This window comes from Bos mutus, chromosome 19, assembly GCF_027580195.1.
Source record: "Bos mutus isolate GX-2022 chromosome 19, NWIPB_WYAK_1.1, whole genome shotgun sequence".
Taxonomy (NCBI): Eukaryota; Metazoa; Chordata; class Mammalia; order Artiodactyla; family Bovidae; genus Bos; species Bos mutus.
The window spans coordinates 20,632,213-20,651,200 of NC_091635.1; the positions used below are offsets into that span (position 1 = coordinate 20,632,213).

An 18,988-nucleotide genomic window follows, 5' to 3' on the forward strand; every position below is an offset into this window, starting at 1 on the left:
CTTTGATTAATACTGGTTTTAATAAGAGCTACCAGTTAGCATCATATAAAAAAGAAATGTGGGTGTTTATTTGCTTTATTATATAAAATATGTATGTCTGAAAAGATATGTGTAAATCACACACTGATAAGTCAAATCTTACACGTGCATTTGAGGCACTGGGCAGTTAAAGGAATGCTCCATTACTTAGAAAAGAACTCTTTTCTTGGTTTAGTGTTACAGATTTTATGTTCCCTTAAAAATAGAGCTCAAATAATTTTCTCCAGATCATAACATTTTGTCACTGTTTATTGGTGCATGTGTATATGTATACACACACGTATGGTAGAATGCGGGTCTAAAAACTAAAATACTAGATTTAGGATGAGATTAACCTAAGAGTGGTCAGCAGCAGTATCTCATATTTACTGGTGTCTGTTTTGGGGAAGATAATGGTTATCAGCCACCAAGAAGGTTTGTATGTCTTTAACATTGGTGGTGGTGGTTTGGCTTGCAAGAAGCTCCAAGGAATTTGTAACTGGAGCTCCCGGCTTATGGACGTTAGGTCAGTAGCAGCAGGGATGGGAGGGGAGTTCCCAGGTCATAGCCAACCATTCTTTGAGACCTTGTCTCCCAGTGTTCCCCTGAGAGGCAGGAAGTCTGTCTATGAGTGTTCTGTTTGTAGATAAGATGGATATTTTAGGTTTCAAATGAATTTCATGAAACTGACAAATATCCATATATGCTTGTTATTTTTAGACAAAAAAACAATCTAGGAAAAGTATATTATCTTTCTAATTTTCTTGCCAACATTCTTTACTTGAATAAGGAGTTTTTTTCTAGGTTAGCTTGAGTTTCTTTTAGTTGCTACATGAGAAGAGAGAATAATTTCATTGATAATACACATGTGTGTCATCACATAAAGAGTAGAAACCATCTTGCTCAGTGTAGATTTGTGTTATCTTCATTAGCTTTAGCCATTTACTCTTTAATTTTCTTCGTTGGTAATTAGACATTGCATTAATTGAGTTATGTGCTTGCTGTTGATAAAAACAACTGATAGCCCACAGTCATTAACTTCTGTCTCAATGCCTTTGTCAACTGTTTTGTAAAGGAGCCAAAAAATTGTGTCTTGCCAGGTAAACAATTTTTAAAATATCTCATGGAAAACAAGACATTCGTTAGAATTCTCATTTGAGAGGTGTCTTCTTGACTCCCCTTTTCTGCTCTGTGCTTGTTCTGTTTGGGTTAACGTTGCCTCTGTGTCCTTGGCAGGTTCTCCCATACCGCAGGCCCAGTCACCACAGCCTGTCCTGTTGGGCGCTAGACTGCAGAGTGCCCCCACCCTCACCGACATCTACCAGAACAAGCAGAAACTCAGAAAACAGCACTCTGACCCCGTGTGCCCATCCCAGGCCGGGGCTGGCTATAGCTGCTCCCCCCAGCCCAGCCGGCCTGGCAGCCTTGGGACCTCCCCGACCAAGCACACCGGGTCCTCCCCGCGGAGCTCAGACTGGTTCTTCAGAACTCCATTACCAACCATCATTGGCTCTCCTACTAAGGTGTGTTTATTTAGCCCTCATGTGCATGTTATGACTTTGCTAAACGAACATTTCTCAACTGGGGCACTGTGTTCTGGATGGTCAGTTGGATCCAGTAGCAGACCACAAGAGAAATTGAAATAGGGAAGTTGATTACTCCCAGGTCCCGGGAGAAGCACCCAGGGGCTACACAGGGAAGTTGAGTCAGAGCACAGACAAAGACAGGGCCTGGGCATACGCCTCTGTTAGGTCTGTGGGTAGAGTGCTGTGGGGTTCTGGCCTAAGGCTGGATGGGTCATTCCAAACCAAAGAGCAGGGTCTGGTAAGTTCTATGAGGGTCTTGTCTTAAGGGGTGCATAGTGGGAGGGCCCCAGGAGACGGGAAGGTCACCAGGCCTGTCAGGGAAGCCTGATCCGGAACTTACTCACTCTTGACTCTGTGCTGCTGTCTAGGGCGTGCGCTTGTACAGGGAGCTAATGTCAACGTAAGGTCCCTGCAGTCGGTTTAGCAGTAGCTTAACTGAGCTCTCAGGAGTAGAAAGCTAGGTCATGAGCTAGTCTAACAGATACTTGTGGAAAGCATTCAGGGGTGAACAACCACAGTTAATCAGCACCTGCTCTGTGCCAGGCAGAGTGTAAGGCCTTTACTTGCTGCATGTTTTACATTCATTATCCGGTTTACCCTGAAGAAAGGAAGCAGGCTTAGTGTAAATGAACTGGTCAGGGTCACAGAGACTGGATGTAGAGGAGCCAGATTTGAATCCAGGCCCTCCACAGTCCAGAGTCTCTGCTCCAGCCTCTGCACCACGAGCCTGGCGACTCTGAATGGAATTACTCCATATGTTGGAGTAATTTGCTTATGTGTTTTTCTTTAGACCACAGCTCCTTTCAAAATTCCCAAAACGCAAGCATCTTCCAACCTGCTCGCCTTAGCCACTCGTCATGGGCCTTCTGAGGGGCAGCTGAAAGATGGGAACAACCCAAGGAAATGCACTCACTGTGTCCTGGTACAAGGAGGGGAGAGGCAGAAGTCCGAGCATCAGGTCAAGGCAGCGTTTGGCAGGTAAACAAGGACATTTCCTTCCAGCCTCAAACTTGAAGACTGTAGCAGTGCCTCTATTTCTACGATAAAACAACCAGACCAAACTAGCAGCTGCTCTATGCCAGTGGTTAGTGATACTGTGTACAGTTAGTGACTCTGTGTAAACGTAGCATCTCAGAAAACCAAGATGCTTCCTGCACCTGTGTGAATCATAGGTCATCCTAAGTTTCCTGAGGGGTCTGTTTATACCTTCTGTTTTTCTGGTTATGAAGTTAATCTCTGCCTTGAATTGTTTGGTCTCTATTTTTGTCTCCTTGTTCTTTGACTTCCCATTAACCCTTTTATGGCTTGGCTTAAGTCACCCTTGTTATTGATATGTCTAGATTTTTTAAAAGTATACATTTACATTATTATGTTTCTTTTTAGGTCCGTCAGTACTGGGAAATTATCAGATCAACAAGTAAAAACACCTTTTGGTGGACATCAGGGCAGCACGGACAGTTTAAATACAGAACGACCAATGGATACAGGTAAGAAAAATCTGGTTTCCTTTAGGCACATAATTTGTTAGTTTCCTCTTGCTGCTGTGACAGATTACCACAAGTATATTAGTTTACGGTTCTCAAGGTCTCACTGGGCTGAAGTTAAGGTGTGGGCATGGCTGTGTTCACTCTGGAAGCTCTGGGGAGACTGTATTCCTTGCCTTTCCCGCTTCTAGGGATCACCTGCTCCCCTTGGCTCAGCTGCTCCTTCCATCTAGAAAGCCAACCATGGCCAGTCTAGACTCAGACCTTCTGCCTGCTTGTTATCCATTTGAAGGCCCCTTATGATTGCATTGGACCCACTGGATAATCTCTTTAAGGCCAGCTGATTAGCAACCCTAGTTCCATCTGCAACTTTAATTCCTCTTTGCCATGTAATGTAAGTATTTACAGGTTCCAAGGGTCAGAACGTGAGCGTCTCTGGCTTGGCTGTGGGGGTAACATTCTGCCTGTCTACTCCTATTGACTGTTCATCAACCTGCTGACCCACATCTCTTCATCCAGCCTCTGTCATCTCATCTGGTTTCTTAGGAGCCTGCCAAGACAGCAACTTGTGCAGTGTGTGGATGATAAGCAACCCATGAGTTAGGAGGAGTTCTGACCAAGATTGTTTTTTATCAGTAGGATAACACTGGCCAAAGTTACCTTAAACACATACGTGTTCTTCAGCATTTCTTATGTAGCTGGCCTATCCTATAGAGAGCCATGGGTCACTGAGATCCCTGGCTCTTTCAGTTGTTCCAGAGATCTTTATGTCCATGGGCCCACACCAAGATTACTTTGGACTGCTTGTCAAAAAAATGAAATCAAAGGGCTGGTTCCATGTCCTAAACCAGACTTGTTCAATTGAGCTTTCTGGAAGTGGATTTTAGGAATCTGTGTCTCTAGCAAACTCCGCATGTGATTACTACGGCACACTTAAATTTGAGAATCACTGTTGTAACCTTTGTTCTTGTTTTCTCTATAATACTTTTATTGACTCTCCCGTGAATCTCCAAAGCAGGGGATGTCTAGACCAGTAAATATCTTGAGTGTGGTTTGTGGTTTCTGTACAACAGGACTTCACTTTTCACTCCACTCTCATCTGGCATGGTTTCTAAAGAGAAATCTGGTGTAAGTCTTACCCTTGTTCCTGATGTAATAGATGAGATGTTCTCTCCCCCCCACCCCACCCCCCGCCCCCCCCCCCCACACAGTTTGACTTTTTTCAGGAATTTTTCTTTGATTCTCTGCTGTTTGAATATGAAGTGCTTAGGAATAGATTTTTTTTTTTTTTTTAATTCTAACCACTTGGTGTTCTTGAGGTTTCCTGGACCTGTGGTTTGATTCTGCATTTGTTTGGGAAATTACTTGGTCTTTACTATTGATACTTCAAGTGTTTCTTTCGTTCCTTTCTTTCTCCTTCCGATATTCCCATTGCATGTATATTACACCTTTGTGGTTGTCCCACAGTTCTTGGACATTCTGGGGGTTTTGTTTTTGGTTCTTCTTTCTCTTTGCTTTCCAGTTTTGGAAGTTCCTACTGACGTACTTTCAGGCTAGCTGATTCTCTTCTCCACCACGTCCTGTCTGTTGATGAGCTTGCCTTTTAATTTTTTGTTGAAAGCCAGACATGATATACTAGATATAAAGAATCAAGTCAAATAGTGTGAGGTCTTTTTTATTTTTTGCCACAAGTGAGGCTGTGTGTAGGGTTTGCTGTAGCTGTAGGTAGCAGGGTAAACTTTTCTCTGGTGTCTTTGCTTTTGTTCCCTTTTCTTGGAGTCTCCCTAGATACTCCTATGTCATGCCTAACTCTGCATTTTCTTCTAAGAAACTATAAGCCAAAAGGCAGCTTAGCTCTTAAGTTTCTCCACATCCTCACCAACATTTGTTATTTGCTGTTTTTTGAGGATGACCATCCTGACAGGTATGAGGTGGTATCTCACTGTGATTTTTACTTGCATTTCCCTGATGATTAGTGATGTTGAGCATCTTTTCATGTACCTATTACCATATTTTTTTGAAAAGTAACTTCTCAGGTCCTCTGCCCATTTTTTAATCAGGTTTTTTTCCTCACATTTTTATTTCCAATTCTTAGTTTCCACATTTTCAAATTATTCTCAGCTGTGACTGCAGTTCACATATTTTAGAAGTGCACAGAAAACTGACTTCTAGGCTTTGGTGAAAGGAAGATTCACAGCTGTGAAGAGATTACTGTAAAATATTTTTCATGGAGCTCTAAATTGAATTCTGTTTTTAAGAGTAATAAATGCTTATTGTAAAAAACCAAAAATCTAATGTAACAGTGAAGTCTCCCTGTAACCCTGCCCTCTGGAATATAGCACGCGTGGTGAACTTCTTCTTTCAGCCCCTGCAGGAGCCTGTGGTGTTGCCCTGGCCCCCGCTATAGGAGCAGCAGCAAGTTCTAGGGCTGTGATGTTCACAGTGGGGTCTCCCCCACACAGGGCCGCAGCCACCACATGTACCCACACCGGCCTTCGGATAAGAACCACCTCAGGTGAGGATTGACTTAGTTCTGCCTTGGGCTCTTGTTTGGGGTGCAAGTTCTGAAAAATGCCTTCATGGTGTGATATAATTTCAGTGACGTGGATATAACAATCTTCTTTACCTTAAAGGGTTATAAAAAGTAAATGAGGGGACTTCCCTGATGGCCCAGTGGTTCAGAGTCCACCTTCCACTCTAGAAAGCACCAGTTCCATCCCTGGTCAGGGACCTAAGGTCCCTCCACGCAGAGCGGCTGAAGAAAAGAGAGAAAGAAAATAACAGTTTATACCTATTAACTAAGCCAACATTTAAATAGTATAACCCAGTGCTGTGGAGGCTTAGTGGGAAGTGTGTGCTCACTTTTGGCTGCTTTAGAAAACAGCATGATGATTCTTAGAGCTGTAGAAGTGTGTATAGTAATATTTGACCTGTGGTAACTGCATTCTGTTTATGAGACCACTCACAGCAAAACAGTCTTATAAAGTATTTATCACACATAAATAACTCACAAGAAGGTGAGATCTCATCACAATGTTGTTCATGGTATTAGAAATCAGAACTGGTGTAAGCGCCTCCAGACCAGCGCTCGGATAGAGTTTTAGTGATGTACCACCTATGGCTGAGTTTTCTCACCTGAGGACTGCGGTGCAGCAGGGGAGAAAGGCGTATACTGCTGCTGCTAAGTCGCTTCAGTCGTGTCTGACTCTGTGCAACTCCATAGACAGCAGCCCACCATGCTCCCCAATCCCTGGGATTCTCCAGGCAAGAACACTGGAGTGGGTTGCCATTTCCTTCTCCAATGCATGAAAGCGAAAAGTGAAGTCGCTCAGTCGTATCCGACTCTTAGTGACCCCATGGACTGCAACCTACCAGGCTCCTCCATCCATGGGATTTTCCAGGCAAGAGTATTGGAGTGGGGTGCCATTGCCTTCTCCGAGGCGTATGCTAGAGTTTGTCTAAAACAATTTAAAAGCAGCTGTGATGAGTCTGTGAAGGATGCCTACAGCTGAGGAATGAAGGTGAGCGTTGGAAGACAGAGCCTGTTCTTGGGCTGGGGTGGGAGCGGGGTTTCTCTTACTGGTTGCCATACTGCCTGGTGATCACTGGGTGCTAATCACTGAGCGCTGTCCATGTCCTCTCTCCACAGGGGGCTCTAGCGGCTCCGGGGGCTCTCTGTGCTCCATCGGTGGCCGCGTGTGTGGGGGCTCCCCACCTGGGCTGTGCTCGGGGTCTCCCCCTCCGGGAGCAGAGGCAGCTCCCAGCCTGAGACATGTGCCTTGTGGTGCTTCACCCCCCAGCCTGGAGGGGCTTGTCACCTTTGAAGCCCCCGAACTGCCAGAGGAAACGCTGATGGAGGTGGGAAGAGACCCTACGATGTGTCCTTTAAGGCTACAGTGAGGAGAGAATTGATAATGAGAGGGGAGAATCAGAGAGCAAGTCCCAGTGGTTCTCCCCATGACTTTTTCTATCTGAAACCTTGGTGGTGTGTTTTTAGAATTATGTTGACAGTGACACTCATTCACAACAAGCTTTGGTTCACAGGAAGTGACACATACAAATTTTGTATTCTTAGTGCTTTTATCTGAAGTTTATTTACTACTTATGGTGGTAGTGATTTAGTCGCTAAGTTGTGTCTGACTCTTGAGAACCCATGGACTGTAGCCTGCTAGGCGCCTCTGTCCATGGGATTCTCCAGGCCAGAATACTGGAGTGGGTTGCCATTCCCTTCTCCAGGAGATCTTCCCAACCCAGGGATCGAACCTGGGTCTCCTGCCTTGCAGGCAGATTCTTTACTGACTAAGCTATGCGGGAAGCCCTTTTACTACTTATAGGACTTTTAAAACATAATCTTTTCCCTAAAACCATAACTTTTTATTCTCAAAGCTTACCTTACCTTACAAGATAAAAATGATATGCTTAAACTTAGGTCTTGAAAAAGTAGATTATAATGCCAACTGAGTCAGTAACGCTGAGAAATACAGCTTCCCAGCAGATTGGACAGTCAGGTCCCTCCATGGAGCTTGTTCTCCAGGGAAAAACAGGTCATAATGTGCAGCATGCTGAGCACACATCCAGAACAGAGGTTAATGTTACGATTCCAAAGCCTGTGCCAGCTAACTCCTCAGCATCGACTCTAGGCCATCTTCCCGTGGACTGCATCTGACCTCAGTCAGTGCAGATCACCCTGCACTTCAAATGAAAATGACCTGTTCTCCAGACCATCGAAGGCACTAAGTGTCCATGCTGGACCCCTAGGATTTTCTGTTGTGTGTGGAGGAGCATTAAGTATCTCACATAAAATTTATAAAATATTGCATGCAAAATCTTAGTAGTGATTCTGTGGTAAGTTTAAGCTGTAATTTTGAAAATATGTATAATGTAAATTATGTTCTAGTAAGTGTTGGAACATACAGTCCAATTTGCTGTTGCAGAGCAGGGAGACTCTCAAAAGTTGGTTCGTTTATTCTCCTGTCTCAAGGAAACTGGTTTTCATCCCTTTTAACCATGGAAGGAGAGTGAGAAACTTAGTCTTATTTTAGATTTCAAAATACATTGCTAGCTAAAAACAAATCTCAAAACAGCATTAATTTTAGAATACCAATTTTTAATGCATGGCTATTATGTCTGTCTGTACTTCATTCTAAGTACTTCATTCTAACTGAAAAGATCATGAAATTTAAAAGCTTTATTATTAGGAATCACTACTAACTGAGGAACCACCAGAAATTTAAATAAAGTATCTCTGAATTTTAAGCCAGTAGAATTCATGAAACTTTTGAGAAGTGTAGTCTCATGTCCAGAATATGCTGAAGTTCTTATATCTCAGTATCTATTTGGTCATGTTTGGTCAGTGTCTCGTGTACATTGATTTAGTTCTGTGTTTCATTTTTTCCTGGTGAAAGCACAGTAGCCTCGTATCTTTGAGGCTGAATGTTGTGGTTGCTCTCATACATGCCACAAAACACATGACACATCTTTGATTTCATTTGTGTTTATCTTCTGACTAGTTTTCTGGAATTTAGAAATTTCAGCCTCCTCTGATCATTCTGATATTGATACGTATAGAAAAATATCAGCAGTGGCCACGGTTGGTATACAGAAATGAGTATGCACCTCTCCTTAACCTGCAAGTTTCTAAGACAAGTTGGCTTTGCCTTAGCAAGAACATGCAGACACCTTACGCCACCTGAACTCAATGCTGCTGTTCACGGAGTGTGTGCTGGACCTGACGGCTGTGCGCGGGGGGAGCCCGGAGCTCTGCGCATCCGCCGTCTCCGTGTACCAGATCCAGGAGAGTGCGGTGGTGGACCAGATCAGCCAGCTGAGCAAGGACTGGGGGTAGGTGGCCCCTACTGTCCGTCTCCTTCCTTCCTTCCTGCCCTCCATACACTGGTGTCCAAGCTGGAGGCCTCGCCACCCACTGCAGGTCATGTCTGGTTAACAGAAGTGTTGAGGAGTCTCTGAGTTATTTCAGTGCTCAATTTCACTGTGTGAGCCAAGACCAGAGGTTCTGCAGCCTTGATTTTAAAGATACTTGATTATAAAGAGATGGTACTCTTATCTGAGTGTGCCCCTAGTGTTAAAAGTACACTTTTTTCCACGCCGACCTTTCTCCTTTCAGGAGTCCTTTGTGCACTAAGAATGTCAAGGCGGGTTGAGATGGGGCCTGGTCTGTTGGTTTGCAGGCTAACACTGTGCTTGCTGTCTCTGGGCCAGGCGGGTAGAGCAGCTGGTGTTGTACATGAAAGCTGCACAACTCCTGGCAGCCTCTCTGCATCTCGCCAAAGAGCAGATCAAGTCCGGGAAGCTGAGCCCGTCCTCAGGTGTGAAGCAAGGTAGGCTGGGGCGTGATGAGCTCTTGGAGGCCCAGAAGTCCTCTCCCCTTGCACTGAGAAAAGGGTTTTTGATGAGGGGTCACTGTGTTATTAAGTCTTCTTCAGTGGGAAAAGATGCTGGCTTCTCTGTTTTTAACATAGAACAATCAGGTGCTTTGTTAATCCTCTCCTAACTGACAGAGAGGACATAGGAAAGAATGATTTCCAGGCGCTTTTCTCAGTGATCATTTTATGTTGCTTTCCTTAAGTTAGCAGGAAAGTTATATGTCACCGTGACTGTTTCTGAAAGAAAACTGAATTCTTATTTCAACTTTTTTCCAGTTGTCAAAAATCTGAATGAACGATATAAATTCTGCATTAGCATGTGCAAGAAACTGACAGAAAAGCTGAATCGCTTCTTCTCTGACAAACAGAGATTTATTGATGAAATCAACAGCGTAACTGCAGAGAAACTCATCTATAACTGTGCTGTAGAAATGGTAACCCTTTTTAAGGTGTAATATTGTACAGTAATAGTTGTGGTGTTTAAGAGCATCTTTTGAATTGCACACCTGCTTGACATCATCCTTTTAAGCAGAGTTTATGCACCACCACTCCCAAGTCCCAGGTGTTATGGTACCTCTTCCTGAAGGAGTATTTGGACTGAATTAACATGCAGCAAACATAAGCTGTGTTGGTTACCACTTTTGGTATTAATAAGTTTACCATACCGCTTAAAAATTGCTAACATTAGGCATGATCTAATCTTTTGATAGTTTGAATCTAAAAGCTTTTGCTGGATCTGTTTCTTCGTTTCCCATTGTTTAAGAAATTTGGCTTAAAATGTTAGAAAAAAATTCTGCTCTTTTACCCTATCTGCAAAAATTCATGTGCTCTGGTTATATTCGTAGAAATAATTTGTTTTCTGTATCTCGAAAGGAAAATTGCCTGAGGTAAGCATGAAATTAGAGGCTGTTAAAGAAGTAATTCAGTGGGGAAGAACTTAATTATTGACCAACCTTATGATTTTTACCATACTAACACAATTGACCTTCCTTCTTGGCCCCAGATTTACCTGAACTCTGAATTGTACTGTTATATTACCCCTTGGCATTTTTTTGAAAGTCATCATAATAAAAAGTCATATGAAAATAATTTTGGAATATAAGCTATTGATGAGAATAATATATATTATATCGCTATAAACTGTTGACATGAATAACATTATGCACTGTATCATTTTGTACCAAATAAAGACTTCATAGGATAGGTTTTCTCTTAAAATTTGTGCCAGGACTGATGTCCTGTTGTGAGGAGTGACAGTGCTGTTGTCTCTGCTGATGACATGGCCGCGTGCCTCCAACAAATCTCTCCTGGGTCCTGGCTGCTGAGTAGCTTGGGGGCACTCACCTTACATGTAGTTCTTTCTTTCTCCCTCCGTTTCAGGACTTTGATTTTCCATATCCATTTTATTTATCTTATTGTAAGTGGCTTTGCTTTTTGAAAGAGACAGCATACTGACAGATAAATTAGCACACTGGATCCCTCACAGACTCAGAGATGAATGATTAAAGAGAAAATTAGGATGCTGCTGGGAAAACAGAATGCTCATAAACCTGTCAATGACACTGAGGAGGCCCTGCCCCCCTCCCACTGCCCAGCTCACTCCTGCTTCTCGTGGCTCGGCCTCAGTGTCACTTCCTGGAGGCTCTCCTCACCTTCCCCTCCCTGATAGTCTGGTTAGGTGCCCCTTGAGTGTAGTCCACTGGGATCCAGGGCTTCCTCCTGTGATATCGTGTGGCCCTTGGAGGACACCGCACACCTTACCTGGACTGTGAGCTCGCCTTCATCATATGCCCAATGCCCCGTAAATTCAAGAGGTGCCTATTAAATGTCTCTGAGTAAATAAATCCCACACACCAGGAAGTCCTTTAACTGAAAGAAGCAGCTGATAAATGGCTTTTAATATCATTTAATTATTTCATTGTAACAAAATCTGCTTTAATGAAATGCCAGGTTACTAGTATGGAAGTGTATATTTAAAGTAAACTTTTTATTGAAGTCAGATATGAGCCAGTTTAGAAGTGTTAAACCTTAGTTTTGAGTCTCTGAGTTCAAGAAGGTTATGTTTGAATGCAGTTCAAACAAATGCAGTTTGAATGTTAGTAATTCTTTTGTCAAGAAGCTTTTCCTTTATATCACTCACCCAGTAAGTTATATCATTTTGTCAAAATGTACTAATTTTAGAGAGATTCCATTTAAAGCTGCATTGTGCACACGGATTCATATTTTCTTGGAAAAGTCGAGAACCTTCTTGTCTTTTTTTGCTGGTTCCAGGTTCAAGCCGCAGCCTTGGATGAAATGTTTCAGCAGACTGAAGATATTGTTTATCGCTATCATAAGGCAGCCCTTCTTCTGGAGGGCTTAACTAAGATTCTTCAGGACCCAGCAGACATTGAAAACATCCACAGATGTGAGTTGACTTGGAAAGCAGTGTGTTTGCTGATTGCATCTCCTCGTCTTTTCCTGGCGCAGCAGGAAGACCCTGGGGTGTGCAGTGCCCTGCCCGAGGGGGTTGCATCTTGGTTTCCCAACCTTGGGCTAGTCACATCCCCCTTCCGTGGTCTCAGGTTCTTCTTCTGTGAGATGAGGGACAAGGCCTGCCTTGCAGAGCTGTTGTGAGGAGTAGATACTAGGCTTGTGAAGAGCAGATGAGGTGGTGGTGGGCCTCTTGGAGGAGGTGTGGTCATCCACATTCTGAAGAGCAACCAGGGACTGGCAGTTCTATACTTATTTGCAGTTGTTAGCAAACTAGCTGTTAAAATCTACGTGTTCTTCGTTCGACTTGCTAATCTAGCTTGTACACCGTGCAGCACTAAGCTAGACAATTAGCAGGCAGAAAGAAGAAAATGCACTGGAACTGTTAACTTTGGGGCAAAGATAGGACAAAAGTGAGGGTGGATGTGGAGAGGTTTTTCTTAGTGGTGATTCTTTCCTCAGTTTTGAAATATTAATGGCATTTATCATGGATTTTATTTCTAGATAAATCTAGTATTGAAAGAAGATTGTCAGCACTCTGCTATAGCACCTCAGCCTTGTGAGCAGCAGCAGGCCTGCCCCCGGGACCAGCGGTGGGTGTCAGGTGATGCCATTGGGAGCACAGCTTGGGTCCTGTCGCCCCACCCTTACATGGTGACTACCAAAGAGCACGCAGTGGTTTCACAAAGGAAAACCAATCCCAGAACTACATATGGTAGGAGGTCTGCCTAACCAGAGAAGTCACCCCTTCCCTTTCTCTTTATAGAAGCAGATGCAAAAGTGTTCCACTGGGCTTTCGGTTTGATTTTGGTAAATAAACATACCTTAGAACTAGAGTCACCAATATGGTTACTGTTAAGGAGAGTTAGCATGAAGTGATGAGTGGCTCTTTGTACTAGCCACCAGAGCACAGTGTGGGACTCCTCGTATTCACTGAGGCGTGGAAGTAAAAAGCCCCATCTCCTCCAGGCAGTTCAGTTCTCGGGGTGAGTTTGTCTGAGTCTGAGCATGCACCCATAAACAGCTCAGGAAGAAATAGCTTAAGAAGGAGTGAAAGATGACTCTTGGAAGATATTGTGAGATCTTCCATTTGAGCTAACATGGACATATATTAATAATCTTCCAAAATCTTTCATATTGCACTAATTTATTAAAATAACTGTATTGGATTTTGCAATTTAAAACTAACTGAGGCACAATGGACTTGTTTAGAGCATTTTACTTGATTATATATGCGTACCCTTTCCAGAATTCACATGTAATCTCTCGTGGACTTTTCAGTGGTAAAGACTTACGTTTTATGAACCTCTGCATTTTCTTATTCATCTACGCCTACAGGTTTTCTCTCACTGATGTTTTTAAGTTGCTTGGTTGTCTGCTTTAGTTTTCATTTTTTTACTGTGCATGCATAATGTGCATTCATGCCTGTGACCGCTAGGTTTATTCGGGCAGCATTAGAACAAATCGCAGGCCAGAGATACACTCAAGAATTGCAGTAGGGCCAAAACAGAGTTGGTGACCTCTAGGCTTTTTAGTGATGTGGAGTTTTACATGAAGTCAGAGAAAAATTAGGTTTGTTTTCTCTTAGGATAAGGGGCGGCTCTCTCCAGCCTGTGTGCATTTTCCTGTGGGCCCTTAACGTCCCTCCAGAAACGGTGCCCTCGCGGTCGATGATTTGGTTTCTTTGACTTACATGCTTGGATACTTGAACAAATCATTCTCCAGTTTTAATCCTCTTAGATGATGTCATCTAAACTTGGACAAATTGCACAGAAGCTCTTTGGCATTAATCTAATTTAAGTGTACTGATAAAAACAAAACAAGGTTTTCCTTTACTTTGACAAAGTAATGTAATTTTTACCTTATTTATCTGTATAAAATTCCAGCAGTTAATTTGAACATTTATTTATATGATGTTTGTATTTTTAGGTCTTTAATACAGTGTTTCTACCTCTCATTTGTAACTGCATGCATTACTCATGAAACTAGGTAAAACTCACTGAATTGTGTAGTAGCCTTTTTATTATTGCCTGTACAGATGTATACTAAGATAAATAAAACTGACCAGGTGTTTCTAGGACAAGGCTGGGTCCCTGTGACGTGACTTGTCAGACCAACTCCCTCAGTGAGTTTGGAGGCTGGGTGGTTAACGCACATTGCCTCAGGACTTCAGGTTGTGGTGACAGTTCTGCAGGCGATAGGAGCAGGGCTGTGCTGGGGTCTCCCCCACCCCCAGCAGGGTGACAAGCACCATTACTGGTGATGCTCTAGTTTGTACTAAAGGGCAGTTTCTAGTATGTTCTCTCAGTTACCACCTAGGTTATCTCAGTTGATCCTCCAAAGGGGGTGGGTGCATCCCTCCTCCCCTTTCCCATTGGTTTTAAACACAGGATGGAATGAGTTCACAGTGAGGAAATGCTTGGTCTGCCATCAGTACCTAGGGAGTGGTCTCCAAGTGCATTCTTCTTGTGCGAGAAAAGTCAGGTGGTAGGTGGTGTATGTGTGAAACCCTGCAGTCTGAACAGCAGAAAACAAACTGTAAATGCAGGAATAATGATTCTGATTATATTTCCATTATCAAGGCCAATTGTTTTAACAGATTTTGCCTTGATTATAGCAATAATAAACAAATGCTTTATGTTTCCATGTGTATCTTTTGATTTTTCTATCATCTGTTTCATGAAATGGAAATGGACCAGTCCATACATTCATGGATTGACATCTGGAAAGTTATGGACCGTACAAATGCAGGTAGAGGAGTAATCCGCGAATGTGCTAGCTGGCTGTTCCTGTTGTAAGGGTTTCCCTGAGCTGGGCCTGCACTGGGCCTGAGGGATGATGCCCACACCCCCTTCTCCTGAAGAGGAAGAGCCAGAATGCCCTTCTGTCGTTCCACCCTCCTGGGGTCGAGAAGAGGAGGCTGGAGAAAAGGTTACTGTTTGGGCTGGGTGGGCTCAGTCCCCACAGGTAACAGGAGGGGAGTCGAGCTGGACACCATGGATGTGAAGTTGTTACTTGGCTCTAGAAAGCCTGTGAGGTGATGGGGGTACTTATGCATGGGCCTTGGAGGAAGTCTTGCTGCTTCCACCATAGCCTCCACAAGCAGTCACCTGTTCTCACTGGGACTGAGTGAACTTGTATTGTTCCAGGAGGATACCTGCTGCTGGGGAGCTTGGCGTCTTCCCTCCCTGACAGGCACCACCTGGAAGTATCGTGTCTGCTCTGCACCCAAGGAGACTCTGGCTGTGCCCTGGGCCCCGAGTCTGCAGCCATGGAGGCTCCTGAGTGCTGCCCGAGTCTCCTTGTTTGTCCCAGCCCTGGCAAGTGGGCAAGGGGTCAGGATGGCCAGGTCCTCACACAAACAAAGAAGACATATCACAGTGGCCCACCTGGAAAAGCACCCACCATGGGAAATGACTGGTAGCCCCTAAAGTTTCAGCCTTTGTGGACAAGGCAGGGCCAAACAGGTGAAGGGTCATGGTAGGCCAGTACCCAGACTGTTCTGGAGGAAGGGGCCAAGGCTTCAGGTCCCCTTCCCCAGGGCCTTGCTTGGCCAGTTAGTAATGTGCCATGTAAATCTTTGTTGTGGCTGTTCAGTGTGTCCTTGTTGAAGAGCCTTTGGAGTGGATCTGAGTGAGGTCACCGAGCCCTGGGCTTCCTCTCATCCTCCCACTCCCAGGCTGTCACGTCTTGGCTGTTCTCTGCCTCCTTGGGTGCAGCTCTCTTGGTCTCGGACTCCCTCGTGCAGCGGTGGCCCCTTGACACATTCCTTCCTCGCCTCTCCCTCCCAACAATCTCCAGTCTGGAGGCTTCTGTGAGTGGCAGGGTGAAAAATCCCTGGTACGGACTGGCTGAGGGTCCTAGGCTCTGGGCTCGGATGGGGGGCGGATCTGAGCCAGGGATGGGGGCTCTGAGGGAGACTGAGGCTGGGGACCCTTCTTCAGTCACAGGCTGTCTCTTCATCATGTCTGGTGTTCAGAGACGTGAGTCTTCCGTGGACTCCGGACACTGAAGATGTGGAATAAAATCTCGTTTCTCAGACCAGCTGACCTTGAGCACATGTCAACATTTAAGAGGTCGCTCACAGAGGAGCCAGCTTGTGACCAGAGCGTGTTAGTCTAGAGAGGATATGAAAAGTGGGGGATTCTCGGGAACAGATGCTTGTTACGTAAGGGGCTTGTTTACTTCCACATGGTCCCAGCTTCCTTCCACATGGTCACAAACACATCATCTGCTCTGCAATGTCCTGTCCAGGAGGCTGGACAGGATGCCCCGTGTTGCCCACTTGCTCCATTCAGGACTGAATGGCCAGCACCTTCGGCAACTACTCAGCCCTGCTGCTGAGCTGCAAAGCAACCAGACGACACACCTGAAATTTGAGTATCACATAACTTCCACATGTCACAAAATCTTTTTTTTTTTTTAATATCCACTTTAAATGTAAGAACCAGTCTTAATCTGCAGGCTATTTTGTGTGTACCTGGTGCTCAGGTGAACCACAGAAGAGCCAGGTGTTGAGGTGCATATGGTGGGAGAGACAGGCCCCTGGGGACGTGTGCTCCCCACCATCCATGTGTCAGTTAACCTGGGTGTGGACAGTCCACATCCGGGCCAGCAGCACAGCCCTGGTGATGATTCTGACCTTAAACATTTCATTGGATGGTTAGTAAATACACAGGATGCAAAGTTTGCACCATTTCTAGTTTTGGAGCATCTGGAGACACTTATCTTTTCGGTCCTTTGACAAGTGAGGCCCCTTTCACTCATGCTGTGTGGCCTTGGGCAGATCCCTCGCCTTCTTGCAGCTTTGCTTTTCCATCCAGTGAAGAAGGTCACAGGGGCACCTACTCATGTGGTCCTGGTGGGGAAAACGCCCTGCGAACAGGGAAGGGCACTGAAGGGCCTGAGGAAAACCTAGGAGCAGGGGCTTACAGGGCTACGCAGGTACCTATTCAGCCCTGCTCCCCAGAAGCCCAGCTCACTTCTGAGAGGAGCAGGGAGGCAAGTCCTGGGCCCCCTTCCTCCAGAGAAACCACCCCAAAGACCCCTGGGCCCCTCCAGGGGCTGGTGAGCCCAGTCTTTCTCTTGAGAGTAGTGGGGCATGGCGTTCCAAAGGAGAGACAAAAGGGTCTCCAGGGGAAAGGCTGCTCCAGGTCTCCCCCTGACTTCTGCCTCCAGGGGCCTTCATGCTCCTGTGTTGAGGATGGCCCTGAAGGGGCTTCAGTGGGTGAGAATGGCCAGGCCTCCAGCCAACAGGGTGCAGAAGGAACAACCCTTAGTTGCTGTATGCTTGGATTTAGGGGTGACTTCCTGGAGTGGAGGGAGGAGGGGTCTTTGTGAGGCAGGGTCTAGGGGAGCCAGCTCCACTTCTGTGAGGTGTGTCCTAGGCCAGAGACTGATGGATAAATTTCAAGAAACTGCAATGTTTGACTTCAAAGTTGGTCTCTTCGTACTTACGCACCTGCCATGCTGGGACTGCAGCAATGCGAGGCTTGACTGCTCTCACAGGGTGTACCTTTCAGACAAGACTGATAACCACATGGTGAGTGCAATGAATGCCACGAAAGAGAGAGGGACAGTGTCATTGCTGTGATCGGGCTCATGATGGGGGTGATGGGGCCAAAGTCAGGAAAAGATGAGTAGCCATTGCCCAGGTTAAGGAAGGAGGGGAGGGTGTTCTGAGAGCGGGACCAGCCTGTGCAAAGGCCCTGTGGCAGGGAAACCTGCCTTAATGGAGGCAGCGACAGGACAGCAGTCCTCTGTCCCAGCACCATGTGCTTTTTGTAGCACAGTAACCAGTTTCTGAAATTACCCTGTTTATGCTTTTACTTGCTGTTCTGCTCACCTCACTAAAGTGTCATCTCTCTCAAGCCAGGAATTTGTCTTGTTAATAATGCACCTAGTTCCTAGGACATTTCTTGGCAAAGAGCAGGTGCTCAAAACATATTTGTGGAAAATGATGGTGGCATTTATGGTTTTGGTGGTGATGGGGGTGGTGGTGAGGATGATGCTGGTGGGTGTGTGGTGAGATGGTGGTGGTGATGTTGCTGTTGGTGGTTACGATAGTGACAGTGGCGACGTCCACATTCCAGGCAGATAGACACCGTGTGTGATCCTGTGTCGTCACACATCCAGGAGCTTCTACGTGAGCATGTATAGATCTCGCAGGGCCTGGGAGGGGACTGAAGGTGCTTGCTGACTCTCACGGTGGTCAGTGCCCACATCAGGATCTGCCTCAGGCAGGCTCCCTAGAGCCCACTCCCTGACACGCCCCCACAAAGATGCAGATACAGCAACGACTCTGCTTCTGCACAGGGACTCTTTTATGCACCTTCTTGCACACGTGAGTACATCCATCCTGTGATGGACACAGGCTCTCGTCACCGGCCCTGCCTGACCAGAGGTCAGTGCATCGGGTCAAAGTGTGTGGCTAGGAAGGCTGGGGAGGCCCCCCTCAGCCGTGGGAAGGTTTGACACAGGTGGGTGGCCTGATTGCACTGGCAGCTTGGAGAAAAGATGGGAAGCGCCATAAGTGGACGCAGGGACACCCCCCTGAAATGTCTTCAGAGGAGAAAGTGCCTGGTTTCTAGAGACAGGGAGGAGCTAAAACCCCTGTGACTTGGAGATGAACAGGATGGGGGTGTATCCGGGAGGGCTCTCTGTTGCTAGGAATTGTGTATGAGTGTGTTTTTGCTGTGTAACAAAACCACTCCAAGAACAGTAGCTTCACACAGTGAACACACCTGATTCTCACAGTTCTGCGGTCCAGCTGAATGGCTCTGGTTGGCTTTGCATGGCTGGTGCTCAGTGGCCTGGGGGCCCTCACCTGTGCTTGTGGGTTTGCTTGACATTCTGCTGTCCACTGCTGGCCCAACCCCATTCAGGAGCGCCCAGTGTCAGAGGACAAGCCCCAGACACTCAGCCCTACAGACGGATCTGTCACTGTCCCGTTGGCCGAGTCCAGGGTCAATGTGGGAAGTAGAGTCCACCTCAGGGGGAGCACAGCCCTGTGCGCCCGGGGGGTGGGGGTGGGGCAGAGTCCTTG

General features: G+C 45.7%; 1 protein-coding gene across 6 annotated transcripts in view; it reads left to right on the top strand.

Moving 5' to 3' along the window:
* ULK2 (unc-51 like autophagy activating kinase 2) overlaps positions 1–14,587 on the top strand; it is a 59,329-nt gene extending 44,742 nt beyond the window's left edge. For all 6 annotated transcript variants that reach the window (XM_070389575.1, XM_070389577.1, XM_070389576.1 and 3 more), the window contains 10 exons: positions 1,255–1,541; positions 2,395–2,582; positions 2,988–3,091; positions 5,454–5,603; positions 6,738–6,946; positions 8,751–8,929; positions 9,308–9,426; positions 9,748–9,905; positions 11,743–11,878; positions 12,448–14,587. In XM_070389575.1, the coding sequence (XP_070245676.1) occupies positions 1,255–1,541; positions 2,395–2,582; positions 2,988–3,091; positions 5,454–5,603; positions 6,738–6,946; positions 8,751–8,929; positions 9,308–9,426; positions 9,748–9,905; positions 11,743–11,878; positions 12,448–12,506 (1,589 nt within the window). In that variant the 3' untranslated portion in view covers positions 12,507–14,587. The remainder of the gene's footprint in view (positions 1–1,254; positions 1,542–2,394; positions 2,583–2,987; positions 3,092–5,453; positions 5,604–6,737; positions 6,947–8,750; positions 8,930–9,307; positions 9,427–9,747; positions 9,906–11,742; positions 11,879–12,447) is intronic.
* Positions 14,588–18,988: the final 4,401 nt, after the last annotated feature.